The 22,759-nt window shown below is 34.4% G+C and overlaps 1 protein-coding gene across 1 annotated transcript in view; it reads left to right on the top strand.

Moving 5' to 3' along the window:
* Positions 1-22,759, top strand: part of CFAP47 (cilia and flagella associated protein 47) — a gene marked incomplete at both ends in the record, with an annotated part of 276,077 nt that overhangs the window by 163,155 nt on the left and 90,163 nt on the right. Inside the window, 5 exon segments of the mRNA XM_081223108.1 lie at positions 7,000-7,097; positions 11,593-11,762; positions 14,256-14,352; positions 18,349-18,453; positions 22,347-22,503. Of these exon segments, the coding sequence (XP_081079234.1) occupies positions 7,000-7,097; positions 11,593-11,762; positions 14,256-14,352; positions 18,349-18,453; positions 22,347-22,503 (627 nt within the window).

The following is a 22,759-nucleotide window of genomic DNA, read 5'->3' as shown; positions in this document are numbered from 1 at the left end:
CTGAGTAATACTCCATGGAATGGATATACCACACTTTGTTCATCTGTTTACCTATTGATGGACATTTGGGTTTTGGCATTTTTTGGTAATTACAAATAAAGCTGATATGAGCATTCATGTATACGTCTTTCTATGGGCATATACTTTCATTCCTCTTGCGTAAATCACTTATATGTTGGATGGCTGGGTAACATGGTTATTGAATTTATAATGTTTAAAGAAACTGCTAGACCGTTTCTCAAAGAGATTGTTCCTTTTTCCATTCCCACCAGCAGTGTATGAAAGTTCCACTTTCTCTACATCATTGACCATACTTAGTAGGGTCAGTCCTTTCAATTTTTTCCATTTTAATTTGTTGTAGTGCTATTATAGTGTGGTTTTAATCTGTATTTCCATGATGAATAATAAATAACGTTGAACATCTTGTGCTTGTTTGTCATCCATATGCCTTCTGAATTTAAAATTTTTTTCAAGTCTTTTGCCCAGCCCCCCTATTGAGTTGTCTGTTTTCTTACTGTTGAAATTTTAGAAGTTTTTAAAAATATATTCTGGATATATTCCCTTTATCAGATATGTGCTTTATAAGTTTTTATCCTATATGTAGTTTTCCTCTTAATTTGATTAACAGTGTCTATTAAATAGCAGAAGTTTTTATTTTTTTCCAGCTTCATTGAGGTATAATTGACAAAATTGTATATATTTAAGATGCACAATGTGACAATTTGATATGTGTATACATTATGAAATGGTTATAGAAGTTTTTAATTTTAATGAAATGCAGTTTATCAGTTTTTTCTTCTATGGATCAGGAAGAAGCATGCAGTTTTAATTGCAATCTAGACTATCATTGCTTGCCCCAGAAATGAAAGCATAGGTTCTTGTTAAAATTAAAATGTAATCAACCATTCTCTACAACAGAAATCTGAATCCTATAGATTTTAACAATCCTTTATAATCCTTTCCTGTTGTCTTTAGTGTCTTGATATACTCATGCCAAAATGTATTATAGAAAGAACAAACAGTATAATTCCACACACACACAAAAATGGAGCCTTTAGGACTACCATTGGGTGCTAAACTGCTGTACATTTTATCGTTAAAAATTAAGCATTTAGAAAGAGTGGGAGACAAGAGCTCTGTTTATGGCAGTTGTAGCCACAGCACTGGGTTTCTTTATCTCTGTTTTTTATCAGTACATAATTTTGTTTTTCCACCTTGCCTTCTGGTCCCCTAATGAAGGGGAAATAAAACAATATATGGTCTTATATAGGGCTTTTGAGTTGTTTTACAAGTGATTGTCCAATTTCTATTTGCTATGGGATAATAAAAATGCAGAAATGTTTAAGTGGGTGAGTTGGAGGAAGAAAAATATGCTGAGTATATAAATGAACTGAAATGAGAAAGAATGGAGAATGTGTACTTTTAATTCTTGAGAATATTTCATAGTATTTGAAATATTGATTAGGTTTCCTTATTATTCAATGCACATGTATTAACACATATAAGGTTATCCAAATAATGGTTTTATTTAACTGAATTGTTTCCTTAGTTTTCTAATTGTTCATTGCTAGTGTACAGAAATTTACCCTTCATTCATTCATTCATTCATTCGTTCCGGAAATGAGTCTCATTTGATTATGGTATGTAATCCTTTTGATATGCTGCTGAATCCAATTTTCTAGTATTTTATTGAAAATTTTTGCATCAGTGTTCACCAGGGATATTGGATTTTAGTTTTCTTACACTGTGTTTGTCTGGCTTTTGTATCATGGCAATGCTGGCCTCCTAGTATGAGTTAGGAAGTTTTCTCTCCTCTTCAATAATTTGCAAGTGTTTGAGAAAAAATCTTGTAAATTCTTCTTTAAATATTTGGTAGAATTAAACAGTGAAGCCATCTCGTGCTGGGCTTTTCTTTGTAGGGAGGGTTTTGATTACTGATTTAATCCTCTTACTAATTTTATGTCTATTGAAGTTTTCTATTATTCATGAGTCAGTTTTAGTAGATTGTGTGTTTTTAGGAAATTGTCCATTTTGTCTAAGTTATACAATTTTTGGCACATAATTGTTTATAATATTCTCTTTACATATATATAATGCTTTTTATTTTGGTAAAAACAATAATAATGTCCTACTTTAATTTGAGTCTCCTCTCCTTTTTTCCTAGTCACTCTAGCTAATGGTCTACCACTTATGTTGATCTTTATAAAGAACCAACTTTTGGGTTTTTTGGTTTTCTCTATTGCTTTTCTATTCTCCATATCATTTACCTCCATGCTAATCTTTATTATTTCCTTCCTTCTGCTAGTTTTGGGTTTAATTTGCTCTTCTACAAACTCTACTAGTTCGTATAGTGTACATTTAGGTTGTTGATTTGAGGTTGTTCTTTTTTTTTAACGAATTCATTTACTGCTATAAATTGCCCTCTTAGCACTGCTCTTAATGCATCCCTTAAATTTTGTCTACTGTGTTTTCATTTTCAGTTGTCTCAAGATATTTTCTAATTTTCATTGTGATTTCTTCTTTGAAATATTGGTTGTTTAAGAGTATGTTGTTTAATTTCCAAATTTATAAATTTCATTCTTCTGTTATTGATTTATAATTTCTTTCCATTGTGATGAGAAAAAAATGCTTTGTACAATTTCAGTATTTTAAAATTTATTAAGATTTGCTTTGTGGCCTCACATGCGATCTATCCTAGACATTGTTCCTTGGTCATTTGAGAAGAACGTGTACTCTGCTCTTGTTTTGTGGAATGTTCTTTGTAAGTCAGTTAGGTCTAGTCATGTTACAGTATTGTTCACCTCCTCTATTTCCATATTTGTCTTCTGTCTGGTTGTTCTGTCCATTAATGAAAGTGGGATATTGAGGTCTCCAGCTATTATTGTAGGATTGTCTATTTCTCCTTCCAGTTTTGTCAATTTTTGCTTCATATATTTTGGGCCTCTGTTTTTAGGTGTGCATAGGTGTATAATTTTTATATATTCTTGCTGAATTGAATCTTTTTTTGATTTGATAATTGTTTATATTGTAAAATGATCCCCACGATAAGTCTAGTTAATATCCATCACTACACATAATTACATTTTTTTTCTTGTAATGAGAACTTTTAAGATCTATTCTCTTAGGAACTTTCAAATATGCAATACAGTATTATTAACTGTAGTCATCATACTGTACATTACATCCCCATGACTTATTTTTTTTAACTGGAAGTTTGTACCTTTTGACCCCCTTCACCCATTTCACTTATCCCACCCCCAACCCCTGCCTCTGGCAACCACCAATCTGTTCTCTGTATCTATATATAAGCTCAGGTTTGTTTGTTTGTTTTTTGATTTTTTAGTTAATTGAATCTTTTATTAATATATAGTGTCCTTATTTGTCTCTTGTAAACTTTCTGGATATCTAATAAATGAGTGGTATCCAAAATATATTTTAAAGTACTAAAACTCAACAACAGTAAAATAAGTCAACTTTAAAAATTGGCAGAAGATCTGGAGACATACCTCACCAAAAAAAAATATTCTGATAGCAAATAAGCATACAAAAAGATGTTCAACATCATATGTCTTTAGGGAACTGCAAATTAAAACAACAATGAGATAACACTACATACCTATTAGGATGGCTAAATTCAGAAGCCCTGACAATACCAAATGCTGACAAAGATGTAGAAAAATTGGAACTCTCATTCATTAATGGTGAGAATACAAAATGGTACAGTGGTACAGGTGCTTTAGAAGACATTTTGGCAGTATGTTACAAAACTAAACATATTCATAACATTATCCAGAAATCACAAGCCCATTTGGTATTTACCCATATAAGTTGAAAATTTATGTCCACACAGAAATCTACACATGAATGTTTATAACAGTTTTATTCATGATTGCCAAAATGTGGAGGCAACCATGATATCCTACAGTAGGTGAATGGATAAATAGTGGTATATCTTAGAATTTACTCTCTTAACTTTCCTATGTATCATACAGCAGTGTTAACTATAGTCATCATGCTGTACATTACATCCCTAGTACTTATTTATCTTATAACTGCAAGTTTATACCTTTTGACCACCTTCCTTCATTTCCCCCTACCCCCACCCTCTGCCTCTGGTAACCACAAGTCTGATCTCTTTTTCTATGAGTTTGGGTTTTTTGTTTGTTTATTTTAGACTACACATATAAGTGAGATCATACAGTATTTTTTCTTCTCTATCTGACTTATTTCACTTAGCATAATGCCTTCATAGTCCATCCATGTTGTCACACATGGTAGGATTTCCTTGTTTTTTAATGGCTGAATAAGATCCCATTGAATATACTATAATGTATTTATCCATTCATTCGTTGAAGACACTTAGGTTGTTCCCATGTTTTGGCTATTGTAAATAATGCTGCTTTGAACAGGAAGATACAGATATCTTTTTGAGTTAGTGTTTTCATTTCCTTTGGATATATTCCCAGAAGTGAGATTGCTGGATCGTATGGTAATTCTACTTTTAATTTTATGAGGATCCTCCAGACTGTTTTGTGTAGTGGCCATATGAATTTACAATCCCACCAGCAGTGCACAAGGGTTCCCTTTTCTCCACATCCATGCCAGCGTTTGTTATCTCTTGTCTCTTTGATCATGGCCATTCTAACAAGTGTGATATCTCATTGTGGTTTTAATTTGTATTTCCCTAATGACTAGTAATGAACTTAAATTTAATAGTGAATATTCTCTGAATGATAGAAATGTGTATATACAAATGCACACATATATATGGATCTATTAATTATATATGTGTATATTCCAGTGTATTTATATATGTATGTGTCTATATATCTATGTCTTTATTGATATATTACTCTTGAAATTTTATACAAAAAAATAAGTACTCTTGGTCATGAGATGGTGAATAATTTTTAGTTTTTAAAGTTTTTCAGTAATTTCTTAAATTGCTATAGTGAATACTCCTAATTTTATAATTAGAAAAATGTTTTAATATGTTTAAAGCTTGTAGTTAAGCAAAGTTTAATAATTATTATTTTTGTTGTTCATCTCATTAATAAATTATCACTAATCCCACTCTCACCAATAAATTCATATTCATTATATGTTTTTAGCTCTGTAGGAATTAAATTAGCTTCATCACAATACTACCTTATGTGATAGACACAGCAATTACAAATAGGAGGTGTTCTTGTCCCCATGATAGTTAATTTTATGTGTCACCTTGGCTGGGTCATGGTGTCCAGATATTAGGTTAAACATTATTCTGGATGTTTTTGTAAAGGTGATTTTGTATGAGAATTACATTTAAATCTTTAGACTTTCAAAGAAAGTTGCCCTCCATAATGTGCGTGGGTCTTACCTAACCAGTTGAAGGTCTTAATAGAACAAAGACTGACCTCTGCAGAGCAAAAAGGAATTCTACCCGTAGACTGCCTTTGGACTTGAACTCCAACTCTTCCCTGGGTCTCCAACCTGCTGGACTAACCTGCAGATTTTGGACTTACTGAACCAACTATTTGAGCCACGCAATACAATTCAATATATTCAATGTAATTCAACAATTCAACATAATACGATGCAATGCATTGCAATGCAGTGCAAAACAAAACACTTTTTCAGAAGAGAGAGTCTGAGAACTGCACTGGTCTGGGCCCCTTATTTCATAGATAAGGAAATTAAGGCCCAGAGAGGCTTAGTGATTTACCTAAGTAAGTTAATCAAACATTGCAGTTCTTGGAATCTTTAAAACTTGACAATACTGATATGATATGCAAACAATTAACTGAAACTGAAGGTCATCTTAAACTGTAATCTAGCTCAACATTGGAGAATAAAGAATATCAAAGTGAAAAAAAAAAGAATATCAAAGTGAGAAGCTGAGCAGATGAGAACAAATAGAAAACATGTGGGTTTGATGCCAGTACAAACCCTGCTATACAGGGCTTTTATGGTTGACCAGGGTTCTGGTTTCAGGTTTTAAGGGTGTGATTTTGGACATCACTGGCAGCAGAAAGGCCTGTTTAAAAAAAAAAAAAAGTTGGAAAACCCAGATGTAAACATTACTTTCTCACTGCTTAGTCCTGTTAAAAAACAAAATTCAGCTGAGTAAATATGAAGATCTAATTGGCCTGATTCGTCAATTCATTAATCAGGCAGCATCCCATCTAGCAAACAGAAAGTTACTACCAGGTTTTATAGAAATGCTGGGGGAGGGGGTGGGTTATGGACAAGGAGGTTATTAGCAGAACAAAAGAAAGGATTGTTTCAGGCAGGGTTACCTCACTAGAGCTGACCAGGAAATTGCAAAAAGTCCATTCCCAGGAGAGGTTGAAACTGCAATTAAGTCTTGGTTTACTGTCCCAGAGGCAAGTGGCTCCACCTTGGGCCTGTTCTTTCTTTCTTCTTCTTTTTCTTTTCCCCCTCCCCTCCTTCTCCTTTTTTTCCTCCTCCTTCTTTTTTTTTTTTTTTTTTTAACAGTCCATACCCATTTCAGCTTTTGTTGGGCTAAATTGCTAGGATCCTCTTTCACACTCCCAAAAAACCAGAAATTTCATAAACTATTTCTGATTTTTTCCTTAGGCTAAATTTTTATGGTACTAGAAATGTAGCCTTGTATATTGTAATACCATAGTTAGGTATTTCTACGTATAATATGTGAATACTTTGGGAATTAAGGGGGAAAGATGAGTTATTTCTTTTGAAATATTAATCCTTAAAAGTAAAACACTCTTATTTTTGTGGGGAACTTAGTGAGTTACGGGGCAGGCATGAGGCAGGGAGCTTTCACAGCCAATTCTCATGGCCATGCAGTCTGGGGCTTCTCTTATTGCTCACAAACTGATGAAATCAGCTTTTCACCTTCTTCACAGCTCTCTTGACAAATGAGTCCATCAGAAAGAGTTTGAAAATGATATCTAATTCATGTTTCTCAAATTTTTATGTTAAATATGGCTTTCTGAAACCTAGATTAAGATGTGCTATGTTTTTTTCTTTTTTCAGATGATGCTATTAGCAATTTACAAATCTGGTATTATCTTGAAATCCATATTGCTCCTGGACCACCCTTAAGCACTATTGAAGTGAAATGTATTGCTCTGGTAAGAGCCCCATTAATTGTTCATAGACTCCTTTTCGCAAACAGTTGGGGCATTTATTGTAAACCTAAATTGCTATTCCTAAAAAATATCTATATTAAATGAGCATTTTGGGATAAATTATTCAAATTACAGCAATTTTATTTTAAATCCAGTAAAATGCACCTTAAGTGCTTATAGAAAACATCTTTTAGTTCAATGGTATCATAGTGGCTGCCCCGATAAGCATTTTACCTGCATGTCTCAAGAATTACTAGAGCAAAATTAACCTTAGCCTGCATGCTTTCCTCACACATCTGATAAAAGCAGGATTGTGCTCTCTGGACTCTTTCAGTATTGATTCTTCCTGGTTTCTATAGCAGGCCTTTCACTCTGAAATATATTTCAAGCAATTGGCATATATTTGGGGTTTTAAATAATACTGACAAAAAAAAAATACTGACAAGGAGTAGGATTGTCTTATGTGAATTATTAAAGTATTACTAAATCCATGTCCAGAATTATTTGATAAAGTCAAATATTGAGTCTTCATTTAAATAAAATATGAGGACAATATTAATTGTTATTAATCACATTTTAATTTAATTTGATTAATTTTCAATTATTAGTACTCATTTATTTAAATCAAATATTTAAACTTATGATAAATAATGATTATTTTCATTTTTAAATATGCAGATGAATTTCTTCATAGAATGATTATTTAGAATCTTCAACTTTTGCTCCAACAGAAAATAAATTATTTCTGTCTGTAAATCAATTATTTGCTCACCTAATCTCTGGGTAAATCTCCATTGAGGCATAGAAAATGGATGGTTAAACTATTGAAATGCACTCAAGTGCCCCTTGCAAAAGCTTTCTCTTCTACCTAGAAAATTATTTAATGGGATGACGATAGGATCATTTCACTCAGTGAAAATGTCCTATTTCTGTGACCCTGTTATCACTGCAGAATAAAATCTTTATTAAAGATTATTTTTAGGGCTTCTCTGGTGGCGCAGTGGTTGAGAGTCCGCCTGCCGATGCAGGGGACACAGGTTCGTGCCCCGGTCCAGGAAGATCCCACATGCTGTGGAGCGGCTGGGCCCGTGAGCTGTGGCCGCTGAGCCTGTGCGTCCGGAGCCTGTGCTCCGCAACGGGAGGGGCCACAACAGTGGGAGGCCCGTGTACCATTAAAAAAAAAAAAAAAAAAAAAAGGGAGACATTGGCTTCCTTACTAATAAAGAGCAAGACTTAGCACCATCAGATGCTAGATTGCTCTCTTTGCGAATACAGGCAGATGTGCTGTACTAATTACATGTTCACTTTCAATAGAAGTTGGTGGAGAAGGGGAGCCATTTTCAAGTAACTCTGCCCAAATAGGCTACCAATGACAGTGATGTTGCCAAATTACTAAGTTTTCCCACCTTTCTAATAGTAATTACCTAAGGTAAAAACTTGTTAGCTCTATAACTTTCGGACATGAAGATGTAGTAGTTGGAGACGGTATGGGTTGTTTTAAATAATCCCATCAAATAAACCTTTGTGCACTTCTTGAAGAACATGCTTTCTGAATACTTTCAGAAGTAGACTAAAATGGCTGTCCACACCTATATATAGTTTCCTAATATTTTTGACTGCATTTGCTGTGTTTGCTAAACTTTTGAGAAATACTATACTTAATCCTTAGATCATCAGATGTGGCAATGAAGGTTTCAAGACACTAAGTCTTCTCTGATTTTCCATCTGTATCTCAGCTTTTGTTACATTCAACTCAATTTCCACACCTTCCCTAGAGATGAATGAATGGTTAGAATCTCTTTAAATAGGGTTTTTGTAAGAAATATTTACATCCTCGAGGCACATAAATTTGGTTACTTCTTACAGCAGGTTCCAAAAATCAGGTTACATTTATAATAAACAACAATTTGTTGACAGTAGTCCGTTCTCTTTTGTATAAAGTATTTAGGATGTCTTTTTGAATCTTTTTTCTTCCAGTTTTATTGAGATATAATTGACATACAGCACTGTATAAGTTTAAGGTGTACTGGATAATGGTTTGACTTATGTACATTATGAAAGTTTAGTGAACATCCATCATCTCATATAGATGCAAAATAAAAGAAAAAGAAGATTTGTATAACTGAAAATAAAGCAAACAAACATACAGAGTATGTGTGAAAGTGGAATCCTGTATGAGCTTTTAATTCTTTGCTTATTAATGACCTTGATCATTGTTCTCTCTGTACGATTGTTGGGCATTTATATTTCTAGTTGTGTGAATTTGCCTTTAAATTTTAGGTTTCGCTTTTATAAGTAATCAAACAAATTGCTCTTTTCCTATGTGATTTTTCCCCTGTCTTTTCCTGTTAAACATGGAGACCCTTGCCAATCTGGAGATTTAATAAATATTCATATTCCTTAAAAAAAGAAGAAAAGTAAAAGAAAATTTTTTTCATTGTGATGAGAACTCTTAGGATTTACTTTCTTAACAACTTTTCTATAAAACATACAGTAGTGTTAATTATCTTTGTCAGGTAGTACATTACATCCCTAGTGCTTATTTACCTTATACCTGGAATTTTGTACCTTTTGACCACCTATATCCTTTTGCTCCTCCCGCCACCCTCTGACTCTCATAAACACAAATCTGATCTCTTTTTCTATGAGTTTGTTTGTTTGGTGTACAACATAGGGATTCAATATTTTTATACATTACAAAATGACCACTACTGTCTTGGAAATTTTAATGGGTAATAGCTGCTATTCCATTTTCTTTGAACACAAAAATCTCTTGTGTATCATATAGTTTGGGTGTGGGAGAATGATGAGTGTAATCTACTGTCTTCCCATTGACAGTCAATAATTTCAATATATAGCAATGAGCTGAAAACAAATCTTGAGTTTGTGAATAAAACCTTATAGGCTTTAAATTTTAGGTCAGTCATAGCCTTCATAATATTTGTTGTCTTGTCTGAAAATTGCATGACCATTTCTTTTTTTTTTTTTTTTTTTTTTTTTTGCGGTACTCGGGCCTCTCACTGTTGTGGCCTCTCCCGTTGCAGAGCACAGGCTCCAGACGCGCAGGCTCAGCAGCCATGGCTCACGGGCCCAAATGCTCCGCTGGCATGTGGGATCTTCCCGGACTGGGGCATGAACCCGTGTCCCCTGCAGTGGCAGGCGGACTCTCAACCACTGCGCCACCAGGGAAGCCCTGCATGACCATTTCTTTACGTATTTTTTCATTCTATAATCAACCTTCAATTAAATTCATTATATTGTTAATGGTGAGGCCCAGAAACCTCTCCACAAGTTAGTAAGAGAGAAGCAGAGTTAAAAACACTATTAATCCACTTGGTATCAAATATAACAACATGTATCAGTTGCCAACCATTTCCAATAAGTTTTTAGTTTAAAATTTTAGCCTCCATCATATGAAAACTGTATTTTGAGGTTTTCAATTTATGTATTTTCTTCTTTCCTTCAGGTTTTTATATTCTTAATTTTTTCTGTGTTAAAGATAATATATCATGAGTATTTGTACATGTTATTGAAATTTTTGATCCTCATGAAATGTTGAAGTAGCAAAAAATAGCATTCTGGGACTTCCCTGGTGGCGCAGTGGTTGAGAGTCCGCCTGCCAATGCAGGGGACACGGGTTCGTGCCCCGGTCCAGGAAGATCCCACATGCTGCGGAGCGGCTGGGCCCGTGAGCCATGGCCGCTGAGCCTGCGCGTCCGGAGCCTGTGCTCCGCAACGGGAGAGGCCACAACAGTGAGAGGCCCGTGTACCGCAAAAAAAAAAAAAAAAAAAAGTTATAAGTCTTCAGCCAGAATGGATCAGAATGAGAATCAGGAAATGTCTTGGAACGTGAAGTGTGCCTTCCATGGCTGAGTGGATGTAGCCCGGGAGGCAGGACAGGAGAAACCTTACAGAAGGGAGGAATCTAAACAGGAAGGTAGTCCTGTCATCAGCATAATTTGGCCTCTTAGTTCAGATTGTCTCTAGAACTTGCTATTGATGTGCAGAGCTACTTAAAAGTGTATCCTCGGAATCAGCAGAAGCAGCCACAGCTTTTTAGAAAGATAAATTTTTGGGCCCCATCCCAGATGTACTGAATCAGAATCTTTGAGGAAGAGGGCCAGTAATCTATATTTTAGCAACCTCTACGGATGATAAGTCTGAGTACCACAGCAAGAAGAAACATTGACAGACAGACCTCATAATAATAATGGTACTGAAGACAAATATATTTTAAATGTAATTTTGCAGTTTCCTTAGTATTTTTAGCGAGGTGGATCTCTTGGACTATTTGTTGTTGAAAAAAATATTGTCACCATTTAGCAAGGCTAAACGAAGAAAATATATAAGAGATTAAAAGAGAGTGAGGTGCATTCAGTAGTGGGTCAAGGAGAAAAATAAACTTTTATACATTTGGCCATTGTTTTATCGGCTTTCATAGGACAATGGCTCTATGCTGACGCTAAGAGCTAATTTTATATTTCTTATGTAATTCTAGGAGAGTGTTTGTATTGAAATACGTCTCTTTAATCCAAAAGAGAAAATCATTCACTTAGATGTGCTGTTATCGAGTGCTGCTGTTAGTGGACTCAAGGAACTTGTACTGTTTCCACTAGATTCTCTCAACTTACGGTATTCTCCAGCGACTACAGGCTACAGAGAAGAAAGGTATGGTTTGAGTGTGGCATTATACTTATTGCTGATCTTTTGAAATTACCTTTAAAATTATTTCTTTGCATGGTATAATCATTGAGATTACACTCGCTCATAGTTTTAGCTTTGTTTAATACCATTCATTGGTAAAATGTACTAATTTAGAATTACCATTGTTTTCTTTAATGCAAAGATATTACTTATTAGAATATCAAGTTAAATAATTCCTAAGTTGCCCCTTATATACTCTCTTTCACTTCACTTTTTGTGAACCATATTTTTCTGGGTTGCACCAAATGAAAATGATTCTGTAAGGACTAGGGGTTAAACTTCCAATTTTCATGATAAAAATTCATTTATATCTTATATTCTCAATTAAATGCAAATCACATACACCCATACACACACGTATATTAACAGTGCAATGACGAGTGTTCTTATGGCATAATTATGAAAAACTTTGCACTATGTATTCTCACACACACACACACACACAAACACATAGCCTCTATGCTCATGACTAACTCAGTTTATAGTAAAATAGTCAACTTTCTTTGTTTTAACAGTAATATCCAATTTATTTGTTATAGTTTTAAAGACTGTACTTAGTATTGGTGTGTACAGTGCATTCCATTACTCCATGAAAATGTCTTTTGCTAGTTTATATGCTCTTTCAGAGTTAGAATAATTCTTATTTTAATGAATGATGAATAAATAAATATATTTGTGAAATTTTAAAGGATAAACATTTTTATAATGTGAAGCATGAAAATTAAGACCATAATGTATATAAAAGACACTATTTTGCTAGATTACCATTAGAAACGTGGGCTTGTCTCCTCTCTGCATTGTGACTATAGAGGCTTTGTGAACACAGACTGAATCTTGGATTTTCTTTGTCGGCATACATTAAAAGACACAGAAATACATTGTGACCTTGGAAAGTAAGTTCTATTTAATAGATAAAATTATTTCATGGAAGAAAAAAATGTTTATCTAAACGAATATTGTTATAATGCATTTAGTATTTTAAAATAAGACATAAATATGTTTTTAGTAATTGATTTTCTTCTCCAGGGAGGTTTGATATTTAAACGACCTTGTGGAAAACTTGTGTGAAAAGAAAAACAAGTCAGGACTTAGTAAGGAGAGGCTTTTATTCAAAATGATTATTGCAGGGGAGGAAAAGGGACTATTGAAATAGTCAGCGGGGTACTATTGCAATTCGGAGAACATTCCCCTCTCAGAAATCTACAAGCTACTCAATATCAAACCGAGCAAGCTTTTTCTTTTATAGGCTAAAGGAGGGGCAAGCAGAAATAAGCAGAATCTTTGGAGGGAAAGCTGGACAAGGAAGGGAAAATGACCGGTGGGGACTGATAGGAAAAAGGGTTTTGCCGTGGTCAGTTGATTCCCAAGAGAAGCCCAGAAGGGAGGCACATTCTACTTTTTTGGTGCTTGCTCAGGCTTGGGGACAAGCAGAATTCAGGGGCCTATGGGAAAGATAGAGAGCTGACTAAACTTTGGTCAAGGCAAAGCAGAGGGTAAGCATTGGGCAATTGAGAATACTTGGTCATTTGGTTAATACCATATGCCCTTGAAATATGACCTTTATATTTAGGTGATTGAGTTCCTCGTACATGTCTGGCGTCGTTTGGCGCTGATGCATAGGGATAATCAAGTCACATTTCCTGCTTTTAAAGAGTACGTGTACCAGTGGGCAAATCAGTGCCCTCTCATTAATGTCTCTCCCTCAGCACACCAAAAGAGTGTTCAAGTCTCCCAGTGCCAGATGTTTTTTTCATTCATGTTTTTTTCATTCTACCTAAAAGTGCTAGCCTTTTTTTCTTTCAAGTTCTTGTTGTTCTTTACGTTTTTCTAAAACAACTACTTTTTATCTAAGTCATACTGTGTATAATTTAAAGTTGCATAATATTAAAAGATGTTTGATAGTTGCTGTATTTCTAACCAGTCTTGTGGATCTTTTTTCCTCTTCCGAAGTTTTCATGGTCTTTAATTGTACCTAATGTCCTTAAAATTCTTAATGATATACATTGGTGTGGCTCTATTTTCGTACTTGTTAGAGTGGCTAGAAGTTTGAAATCAGGGTTTCAGCTGGACCATGCTCCCTCTGAAACCCAAAAGGGAGAATCCTTCCTTGGCTCTTCTGGCTTTTGGTGCTTGCCAGCAATCTTTGGTGTTCCTTGAGTTGTAGATGTATCATTCCATTCTCTACCTCCTTTCTCGTATGACCTTCTCATGTGTCTTCACATCATCTTCTCATAAGGACACCAGTCATGTTGGATTAAGGACCACCCTACTCCAGTGTGACCACAATTTAACTAATTACATCTGCAATGACGCTGTTTCCAAATAAGGTCACATTCTGAGGTACTGGGCATTAGAACTTTACTACATCTTTTTTGGGGATGCAGTTCAACCCATAATAGTCATCAAGTTTGTGAAATTATCATTGAACAACTTTACTAGCTTTGTTCTTCCTTTCAGGTTTGTCACTCAGATAATTCCTACACACGAAACCTTAGAATTGAAAGCAACAAACAGTAATCCTGATAATTTTGTCCTGGAGATGAACAGATCACCAGTAAGTATATTCAGAAAGCCGAGTAATCTACCACTACTAGAACATTTTCCAATTCTGATTTTGGGACACCATGGAGTAATAGCAATTGAATTATTAATAAGGTTTCAAATGCTAAAATTTTTAAATATAACATATACATTGCCAATTTTAATTTATCAAGAAAATCAATATCATGTTCATGTCAATTTTTGAAATTATATATGCTAGATTCATGCTCATTTTCACTGAACCCTAAATAAATTGGTTGTGCTTTATTTCTGACCGCTTCAGTAACCAGTTTTTGCAATAGTGTCCCAATAATATGATTTTTTTTCTGATTTTAATTGGAGTGGTCTTTTTTTTTTTAAGAGACGATTGTTTAGAGCAGTTTAGGTTCACAGCAAAATTAAGCCGAAGGTACAGAGATTTCCTATATACATCCTGCCTCAGTCTCCCTCCCACCCTCCCTATCCCACCCCTCTAGGTGGTCACAAAGCCCCGAGCTGATCTCCCTGCGCTATGCGGCTGCTTCCCACTAGCTATCTGTTTTACATTTGGTAGTGTATATGGGGCACAGAGAATTTGCTTTTCTAAGAAGTTCTCTTGCTGCTGCTGCTGCTGCTGCTGCTGCTGCTGCTGCTGCTGCTGCTGCAGCTGGAGAAAGAGCACACTTTAAGAACACTGATTTAAGATATGTACAGTTTGGAGAGTATCTCAAAGGAACATAAATTCGGGGAATATTCTTAGGCAATTGGCTATGTGGCTCTGAAGTTCAGGGTAGAATATTAAGCTAGAAATGAAGACTTGGAGGATCATCTGCACCAAAATGATAACTGAAATTTGGGGAGTATATGGGGGGAGGTCTGTGTATATAGAAAAGTAGAAAACCCCAAGCCTCACTGACCCTTGAGTGTAGAGGGGTGAGAAGAGTCCACAAAGGAGACCCACCCTCCCTCTTGCGTCTCCCCAGCTATCAACGTCCCCACCGAAGTGGTGCATTTTAGGAATATGATTTGACTCAATGGTTATTCTATGTGTCCAGGTCCCAGGACGCCAGTTCTTTTTAGCTTTCCCTTAGTTCCTACCCATCACCCCCTCCCCACAGACAGTGCTGACAGCTCTGCCCCTCTCTTTCTATACCTCATTTTCTCATTCCTTCATTCCTGGGAGAGACTAGAGCCAGTCAGTGGGCCTCAATCACCTTATCTTCCCCCAAGTAGCAAAACAAGATCTGAAGGTTCAGCATCCCTGTCTGTATTTCCAAAGCATACGATACCAAGTATGTATAGTGAATGCCAAAACCCTGCTTTCAAGTAAACTTCGAAATGATAACTGCAATAGATTATTTTCTTCAGAGGACCTCACAGTAAATCACGGTGTTTAGAAAAAGGCTTTTACTATTTGCTGTTTGATGATTGTTTAACGAATCTACAATGTGATTTCTTTCTTTATATTTTAATACCTGTCTCTTGTCACTCACTGGTTGCCAACTAATATGATATGAAATTAGTTCTTAACTGCCATGATGTGTCAAATCAGATATCGCTAAGTATTACATTGCTAAAATTGGTGTATATAGTGTAATCTTAGAAAAATTATTTTAAAATATACATGTATGTTTGTATTACTTAACACCATATTTTCCATAAATTCAACAGAATATGATGTTCAGGCTATAGTTTACATTTAACAGAAATTACTCATTAGTGGTGTTTTCATATCCTTCGTATCACTACTTTTATAGAGAATGTAAACTGTGGTCCAAGGGAAAACAAATGCATTGTATTACAGATGCCATCTTAACGTTGCATAATGAAAAAGATGGTCTCGGCTTTAACATTTCCAACCATGGTTTTCTAGTCCATTCATTCTTTCGTACACTTATCAAATATTATTGACCACAGAATACGCAATTAATTTAATATTTGGAAACAACTCAAAAATAAATTTACAGGTGAGAAAAATACTATTATATGTTATAGAACAAATAGGAACATACATTAATGGTAATGATAATAAATGGAAAATATATTATATATATGTATATACTTTATATAGATATGTATATATAACTTTATTCCTGGTTTTGTTGTGTAATATTCATGTTTACATAGGTAAGGATTTTAAAATATTGATGATTACCTGTAAATGCTTCAATAAGTAAGCATAGATTGATTATCAAGGCAAATAATGATATTAAAAATTTATTGTCCTCCATCTATATATTATGCGAAATTTCAAAAAGATACAGAAGTGGAAAGAATAATACAATGCACAAACTTATACCTTCTATCTTTGTTCTTATAGTAACAATTTGTTACATTTTTTCCTCTCTTTTCTCTCTTACATTTCTTACTATTCAATTTAAAGGTAAATTGTAGATGCTATTTTAACAATAAATACTTTAGATTATATTTCTTAAGAGCATATTAGTCTCCTCCATCATCTAATATCCTGTCCAAATTTCAGTTTACCTAACTGTTGCAAGAATATCTTTCCCTCTTGAACTAGGATCTAGTGTAAGCTCAGACATGGGAATTGGTACTCCTGATGACACTTGCTTGTAATAAAATGTTTTTAAGTTTCAAAAGCTGATATGTTTAACATATTATTTATATATCCCATTACACTAAACCAGTAGGTTTGCTACAGTTAAATTCCATCCAACCGTGTTTATCTTTTTTTCCTTGAAACCAGGGGAGATGCAGTTTTCAGTAAATTTTAGGTGGAAATAAAGGAATTGAGTTATTGCTTAGTTGTATACACTACCTCAATTTTCACCACATACCTCTGACATATATTTATAGAAAAGGAATTTGAGGCCAGAGAGGCTAAAATATTTAAACCACATGATTAGTCAGTCGTAGAACTAGAGTTAAAAATCTAAGTTAATATAGTATTATACATTTTTCCGATGAAATGAATGATTTCTTTTATATATATATGGGGGGAGGGAGAGAAATATTTTTGTCACATTTGCTAAATTGAAAGAACATATGAACTGCAACTTTTCTGTTTTTTTTGTTCTTTGCTAAAGTTAATTCTGATATTAATTTGAACTCCTTAAATGTGCATTAACTGATAATGTCAAAACTGATAATGAAGTATCAGAGGGACACCCAGCCTGAGATAAAAAATATTTGCTGTAGATAAACCACATGTATAATAAGGAGGTAACTCTGTTCTAAAATTAAGTTTGTATTTTTTTTTCATGGTCGTTTTCAGAGTTTATTGAAGAGCAAGTGCTGTATTCTACAAGGATTGAATGACTTTGCCATATTGCAAGTGTCCTTTTTCAAAAGTTATCTGGCAAAATACATTAGTGAAAAAATAATTGACTTCTCAAATGTGCCACTCATTCTGTCATTCTATAAGGGTTGATAATAAATATTACATTATTCACAGTGTAGCTTTTTGATTACTTAAGATCTTCAAGCCTTCATTATATTATGATGGAGTTTCTAGCTTCTTTCACAATCTCTAAAGAGGTAACTCAGATTAATACATTTCAGACTCAAGTTATTCTAGCAGGTCACACCTTGAGGGTCTATGTAATAGGACAAAGAAAACACTTTATTGTACAACAAAGAAGCATGTCTTGCATCTGCACTTAGACTCAGTTCATTTCTTTTGACCTCGCCAACACTGCAAGTTAGGTTCCCAGTGGTTTGACAGGTATTTTGGGATGGATAATAAGCTATGGGTTCTTTAAATAAAATGTACATTTCTATTATTGGGGATTCCAACTCAGATTAAAAAATTCATCCTGATTTCCTTTTATTGGTCGATGTGGTTATTGTCTGGTGGAAGAACATTGTGTGAGCACTAATAAACACTGTTTACTATGGGCTGTTTCACCAATATTCCCCAAGCAGGCATACTGAGAATGGTTAATGTGTATAAGGCAACACGTTAATCACATGAACATCAACCTGGTATACACCTAGCACACAAAGATGCTGACTCAAGCAAAAGTATTGATTTTTGTTTCTCTTTCTTGTTTCTTAATTTACACAGCTGATCATACCACCTCACTCCACCAAAGGCATATCTGTTCACTTTCGTCCTTCTGCTCTTGGAAGAGCTGGTCATCAGACTTCTATCACCTTCCACTGTGCTCAGGTACAATAGAGTATTCTTGGACCAAGACAAGTTAATTAAATTTTAAAGTCAATACACAAGTAAATCTAATTTGTCCACTTGACATCTTTGCAAGCAAAACAAATTTATTGTAAATTATTATTTAAATGAACTTTTGAAAATACAGTATGCATTATGTATGTACAGGCATTTAAGAAGGCATTTTTAAATCCTTAGATCACTTGACTGAAAGAGAATATACACCCAGATTTAAAATGTAGGGACTTTAATGTAAATGCTAAATTGCTAGCATTTATGTTAATTTTCTGACTTGGATTTATGTTAATTTTCTGACTTGGATTTTATTACTCAAATTTTCATGAACTTAAATATAAAATGGTATAAAATGTACTCTTGCAAGTACTGTGTTATTTTTTTCACTCTTTTTTCATCTGAATAATAAGAATTTAAAACAGTACTTTATTTTTTAAGTATCTCTAAACTCGCTACATGCCATTCTAAGAATTATTTCAATTCATTGTCCAGAGTCCTATGGAAGTATGGCCAACCCCATTTTATGGATCAGGAATATGAGACACACAGAAATTAAGACCAGGCAGCTAGTAGGAGGTCGAACCCAGACCTGAACCCAGGACATCTGGCTTCAACCCATCTTCATGACTATTCTTACAGCTACTGACAGATTGCCTAGGCATAACTCTTACTGCCAATGAAAATTTTTCATAAATTTTACAGTTATTATTATTTTTTACTTCTTCAAGTGTTGATGCGGGAGTAAAGTAAATGGAGGTATATACTTTATATCCTATGGGACACCAAGGAGCTTACAAAATCCTGCTATCTGGGAGGGAGTGAAATCAAATATAATACAGGGGTTCCTATGTCAGTGCAAGGCCTGTATGTAACTGAAGTACCCTCTTTTTCCCCAAAAATGTGTAATTTAGAAAAAAGTTTTTGAGGCTAATCAATTTTTTACATGATTACTGACTTATACATGACCTGAAGCAATACTGTGGAAGTATGCTTGACTTTCAAAGATATTAAAGAAAACAGACAAACCAGTATTCCTTCTCATAAAGAAGGGCAGGTATAGTAGAGATATTTTCTTTCACAAAAATAATTTTAACACAGCTGATCTTTTAAATCATTGCTTCATAGCAGGGTCAGGCCTTTCATCTTAATTCTTGGAGATAACTTAGTTGCTTGCATTTCTGGTGGAAATTACATCTACTTAAGGTGGTCTGGGCACATCAGCAGGATAGTGATCAGTTCTCCATCTTAATAGATTTAGAAAATCCTAGCCTAGAGGCTGAACTCAAAATTCTTTATCAAATACAAAAGAACTCAAACAAGTAAGTAATCCACTCAAACCTTTTTGTCAATCACTTTAACACTGGGGCTTGATTTCAGTCACTCTAAGCCTCTCCTTCCAAATTGTAGCAAATCTCCAAGGCTTTATCTCTGGTTAGACTTAAATCAATAATTCATTCATTTAGCTACTGAGTCTAGACCGCTTCAACCTTTTCAATGTATTGCCCTAACCTTTGTGATTTTTCTTGCCTTTTCTTTTTATATTTTGCCTTTAATTTTTTTTTCCTTTCTATCCCTGAATAAGTCAGGTCTTCCTCTTCTTTTAATTCATCTAGTTGACATTCTTTGCAGGCAAAACTGGTTTATCCTAAAGTATTAATTGAATGAACTTTTGAAAATGCAGTATATATTATGTATGTGTAGGCATCTAAAGAAGATATTTTTAAGAAGAAAATTTTAGGGCTTACTTTTCTAAGTCTGAGAGTTTGCAATTAGGTTAACCACTAGGGAAAAACTCTGTCCCTCTCTTGATTTCACTGATAAATATATCTGAACTAACACACACAACTGAGTAGCTGATTAATCAAAAATCTAGTATGGTAGTGCTTGTAGGATAAGTTTTAACTATTTCTGAATATGACTCTTTGCTGAACTTAAGGAAATGGCTATGGTTTATTATTTGTTTCATTTGTTTCCAGTTTGTATCCATGTGAAGAACTCCGCATTGTAAAAAAATCTAACTTTAAGCTAAAGTTGTTTGTATAGATTTTGAATCCTGAGATTAATTTGGTTAGGGCATCACAACTGCAAATATCATAAACTCATAGTATGCTACCAGAATCTCTCAATGAGATTGTTACTGTATAACAGGATGAGGAACAATAGTAAGCAGCAAATGGGATAAACAGGCCTTCTCTGATATCAAACATTATGTTCTGAGATTTTCTCTTGGTTTTCAGTCATTTATTTTCAAATAGTTCCCATTATTTATTTCATTTATACTTGATGTGGGACTCACTGCATCTAAAGGTCAAAACAGTGAAAATAAAGGAAAAAGATTTAAAATCAGAGTGATTTTATTACCCAGCATGTGTCTATGGTCCTTGCAGCCCGTGTCTATGGCAGACTCTCTTGATTCTTAGCAAGCTCAAATGCCCTTGAGCTCTACTCAGTGTGCAAGCCAGATCTACTATCTTTTACCTCCACTTGTTTCTTCTTTCAGAAACACATTGGAATTGGATCTTTAATTGTTTTACTCTGTCTCCTTTCAAAGAAGTTTGAGATAAAGATGGACTAAAAATGTTACCTTTTTTTTTAATGCATATGTTCCCTGGGCTACTTTTTAATTTCCCTCTGTGAACCCAGGTGGATAATTTAAGCAATGCCAGGGTAATTGTTAGATACTAGTGTCCAGGAATGGTAGGAAATGGTTTAACTTAGAACCTCCAGTATTCCAGGCCACTTGGCAAAACATGAAAACATGACCTTCTTGGTTTTGTAGTTTGGCTTATTTCCAGTGGTTTAAATTAACCTAATTTCTGTCATCCATGATTTATTTTATAAAATAGCCAAAAAGTAAGTAATTTACATAAAACAGTTGTTACTATAATTGAACCCTGACATTTGATTCCAGGCAGTCAATTACATGTGATCAAGTTCAGGCATCATAAGTGAAAATATAGTGAATTTATGCTTGTAGACTCTCTAACTAAAAATAATACAGTCATTTGAAGACATGTGCAGATAAAACTTGCCTTTTCATCCTCACTTACTGAGACAGCATTTTATGAATTTCCTGTCACCACCCATCCTACTTTGGAAGCAAAGCAAGTTTCCCTCTTTTATTGGAACTTAAGCTTGGAAACATCTATGTAGTTTGAGAGGTGATAAACCAGGACATTGTTCGCTGGTTTTTGGTTAATGACCTCGTCATTCATCGGTAACATTAGCAAAGTGTTCCGTGTAGAACAGAGTCTCAAGGGACTTTTATTCTAAATGAATACAAAGGGAACATTTTCAAACAGAACTTTGCAGGCTTATGAAACACAGATAAGAACAATGGCCACATTCACTCTTCTTCACATAATTTTTGAGCCATTTTTTCATATCATGTGATAAAACATACACTGTACTAGATGATGGGCGTAAATAATTTGGCAGTAAGTTGTATACACTTCTTTTTAATGGGACTGCAATCTGTGTCTCACCTTGTTTGCCTTCCTGTGATAAATATTTTGGAAACTTCATAGAGCATTTAGTCCCAGTTTGTTAGACAAATTGATTTTTTTAAAAATCTTGAGCAGAAATGCATGGCTTTCATTAAATTTTCTCTTTTATATTGCTATCAGTAAGCTTGTATGTATTGAAATATGTTTAATATTTGAACATTGGCCTTTTGCCTTTTTTTCAGTGTAAAAACACATTGATTTTTCAATAAAATCAAAAGGAATTTGGAAAAGGAAGGAAAGATAAAAACAGTGCATGTTAAATATTAACAAAAAACTTATCTGCCAAAATTTTTATGTGTACTATATTTATTAAGTGGTACAAATAAAAAGTATGTAATTAGTACATATATGTTATGGATGTTTATCTTTATATAGTTTAAAGAATGGATATTCTACATCTCTGGAATAGGACTATTCCCCCAGCCTCTAGAAATAGAAAGAATGACCACATACCTTTGTCTTCAATCATCTGTTCTTATACCTTTCCAAAATCCCACCAAAGAAGATGTTTTAATCGATATCATACTAACAGGTAAGTTGTTTTTCTTTTACTTTACATATGTTATTTTGTAATTTTTTTTAAAAAATTATTTATTTTTATTTTTGGCTGCGTTGGGTCTTCGTTGTGGTGCGCGGGCTTCTCATTGCAGTGGCTTCTCTTATTGCGGAGCACAGTGCGCGGGCTTTGGTAGTTGTGGCGCACGGGCTTAGCTGCTCCATGGCATGTGGGATCTGCCCGGGCCAGGGCTCGAACCCATGTCCCCTGCATTGGCAGACGGATTCCTAAC

This window comes from Mesoplodon bidens (assembly GCF_964165515.1).
Source record: "Mesoplodon bidens genome assembly, chromosome: X".
Classification (NCBI taxonomy): Eukaryota; Metazoa; Chordata; class Mammalia; order Artiodactyla; family Ziphiidae; genus Mesoplodon; species Mesoplodon bidens.
This window is presented reverse-complemented; position numbering and strand designations above follow the sequence as displayed.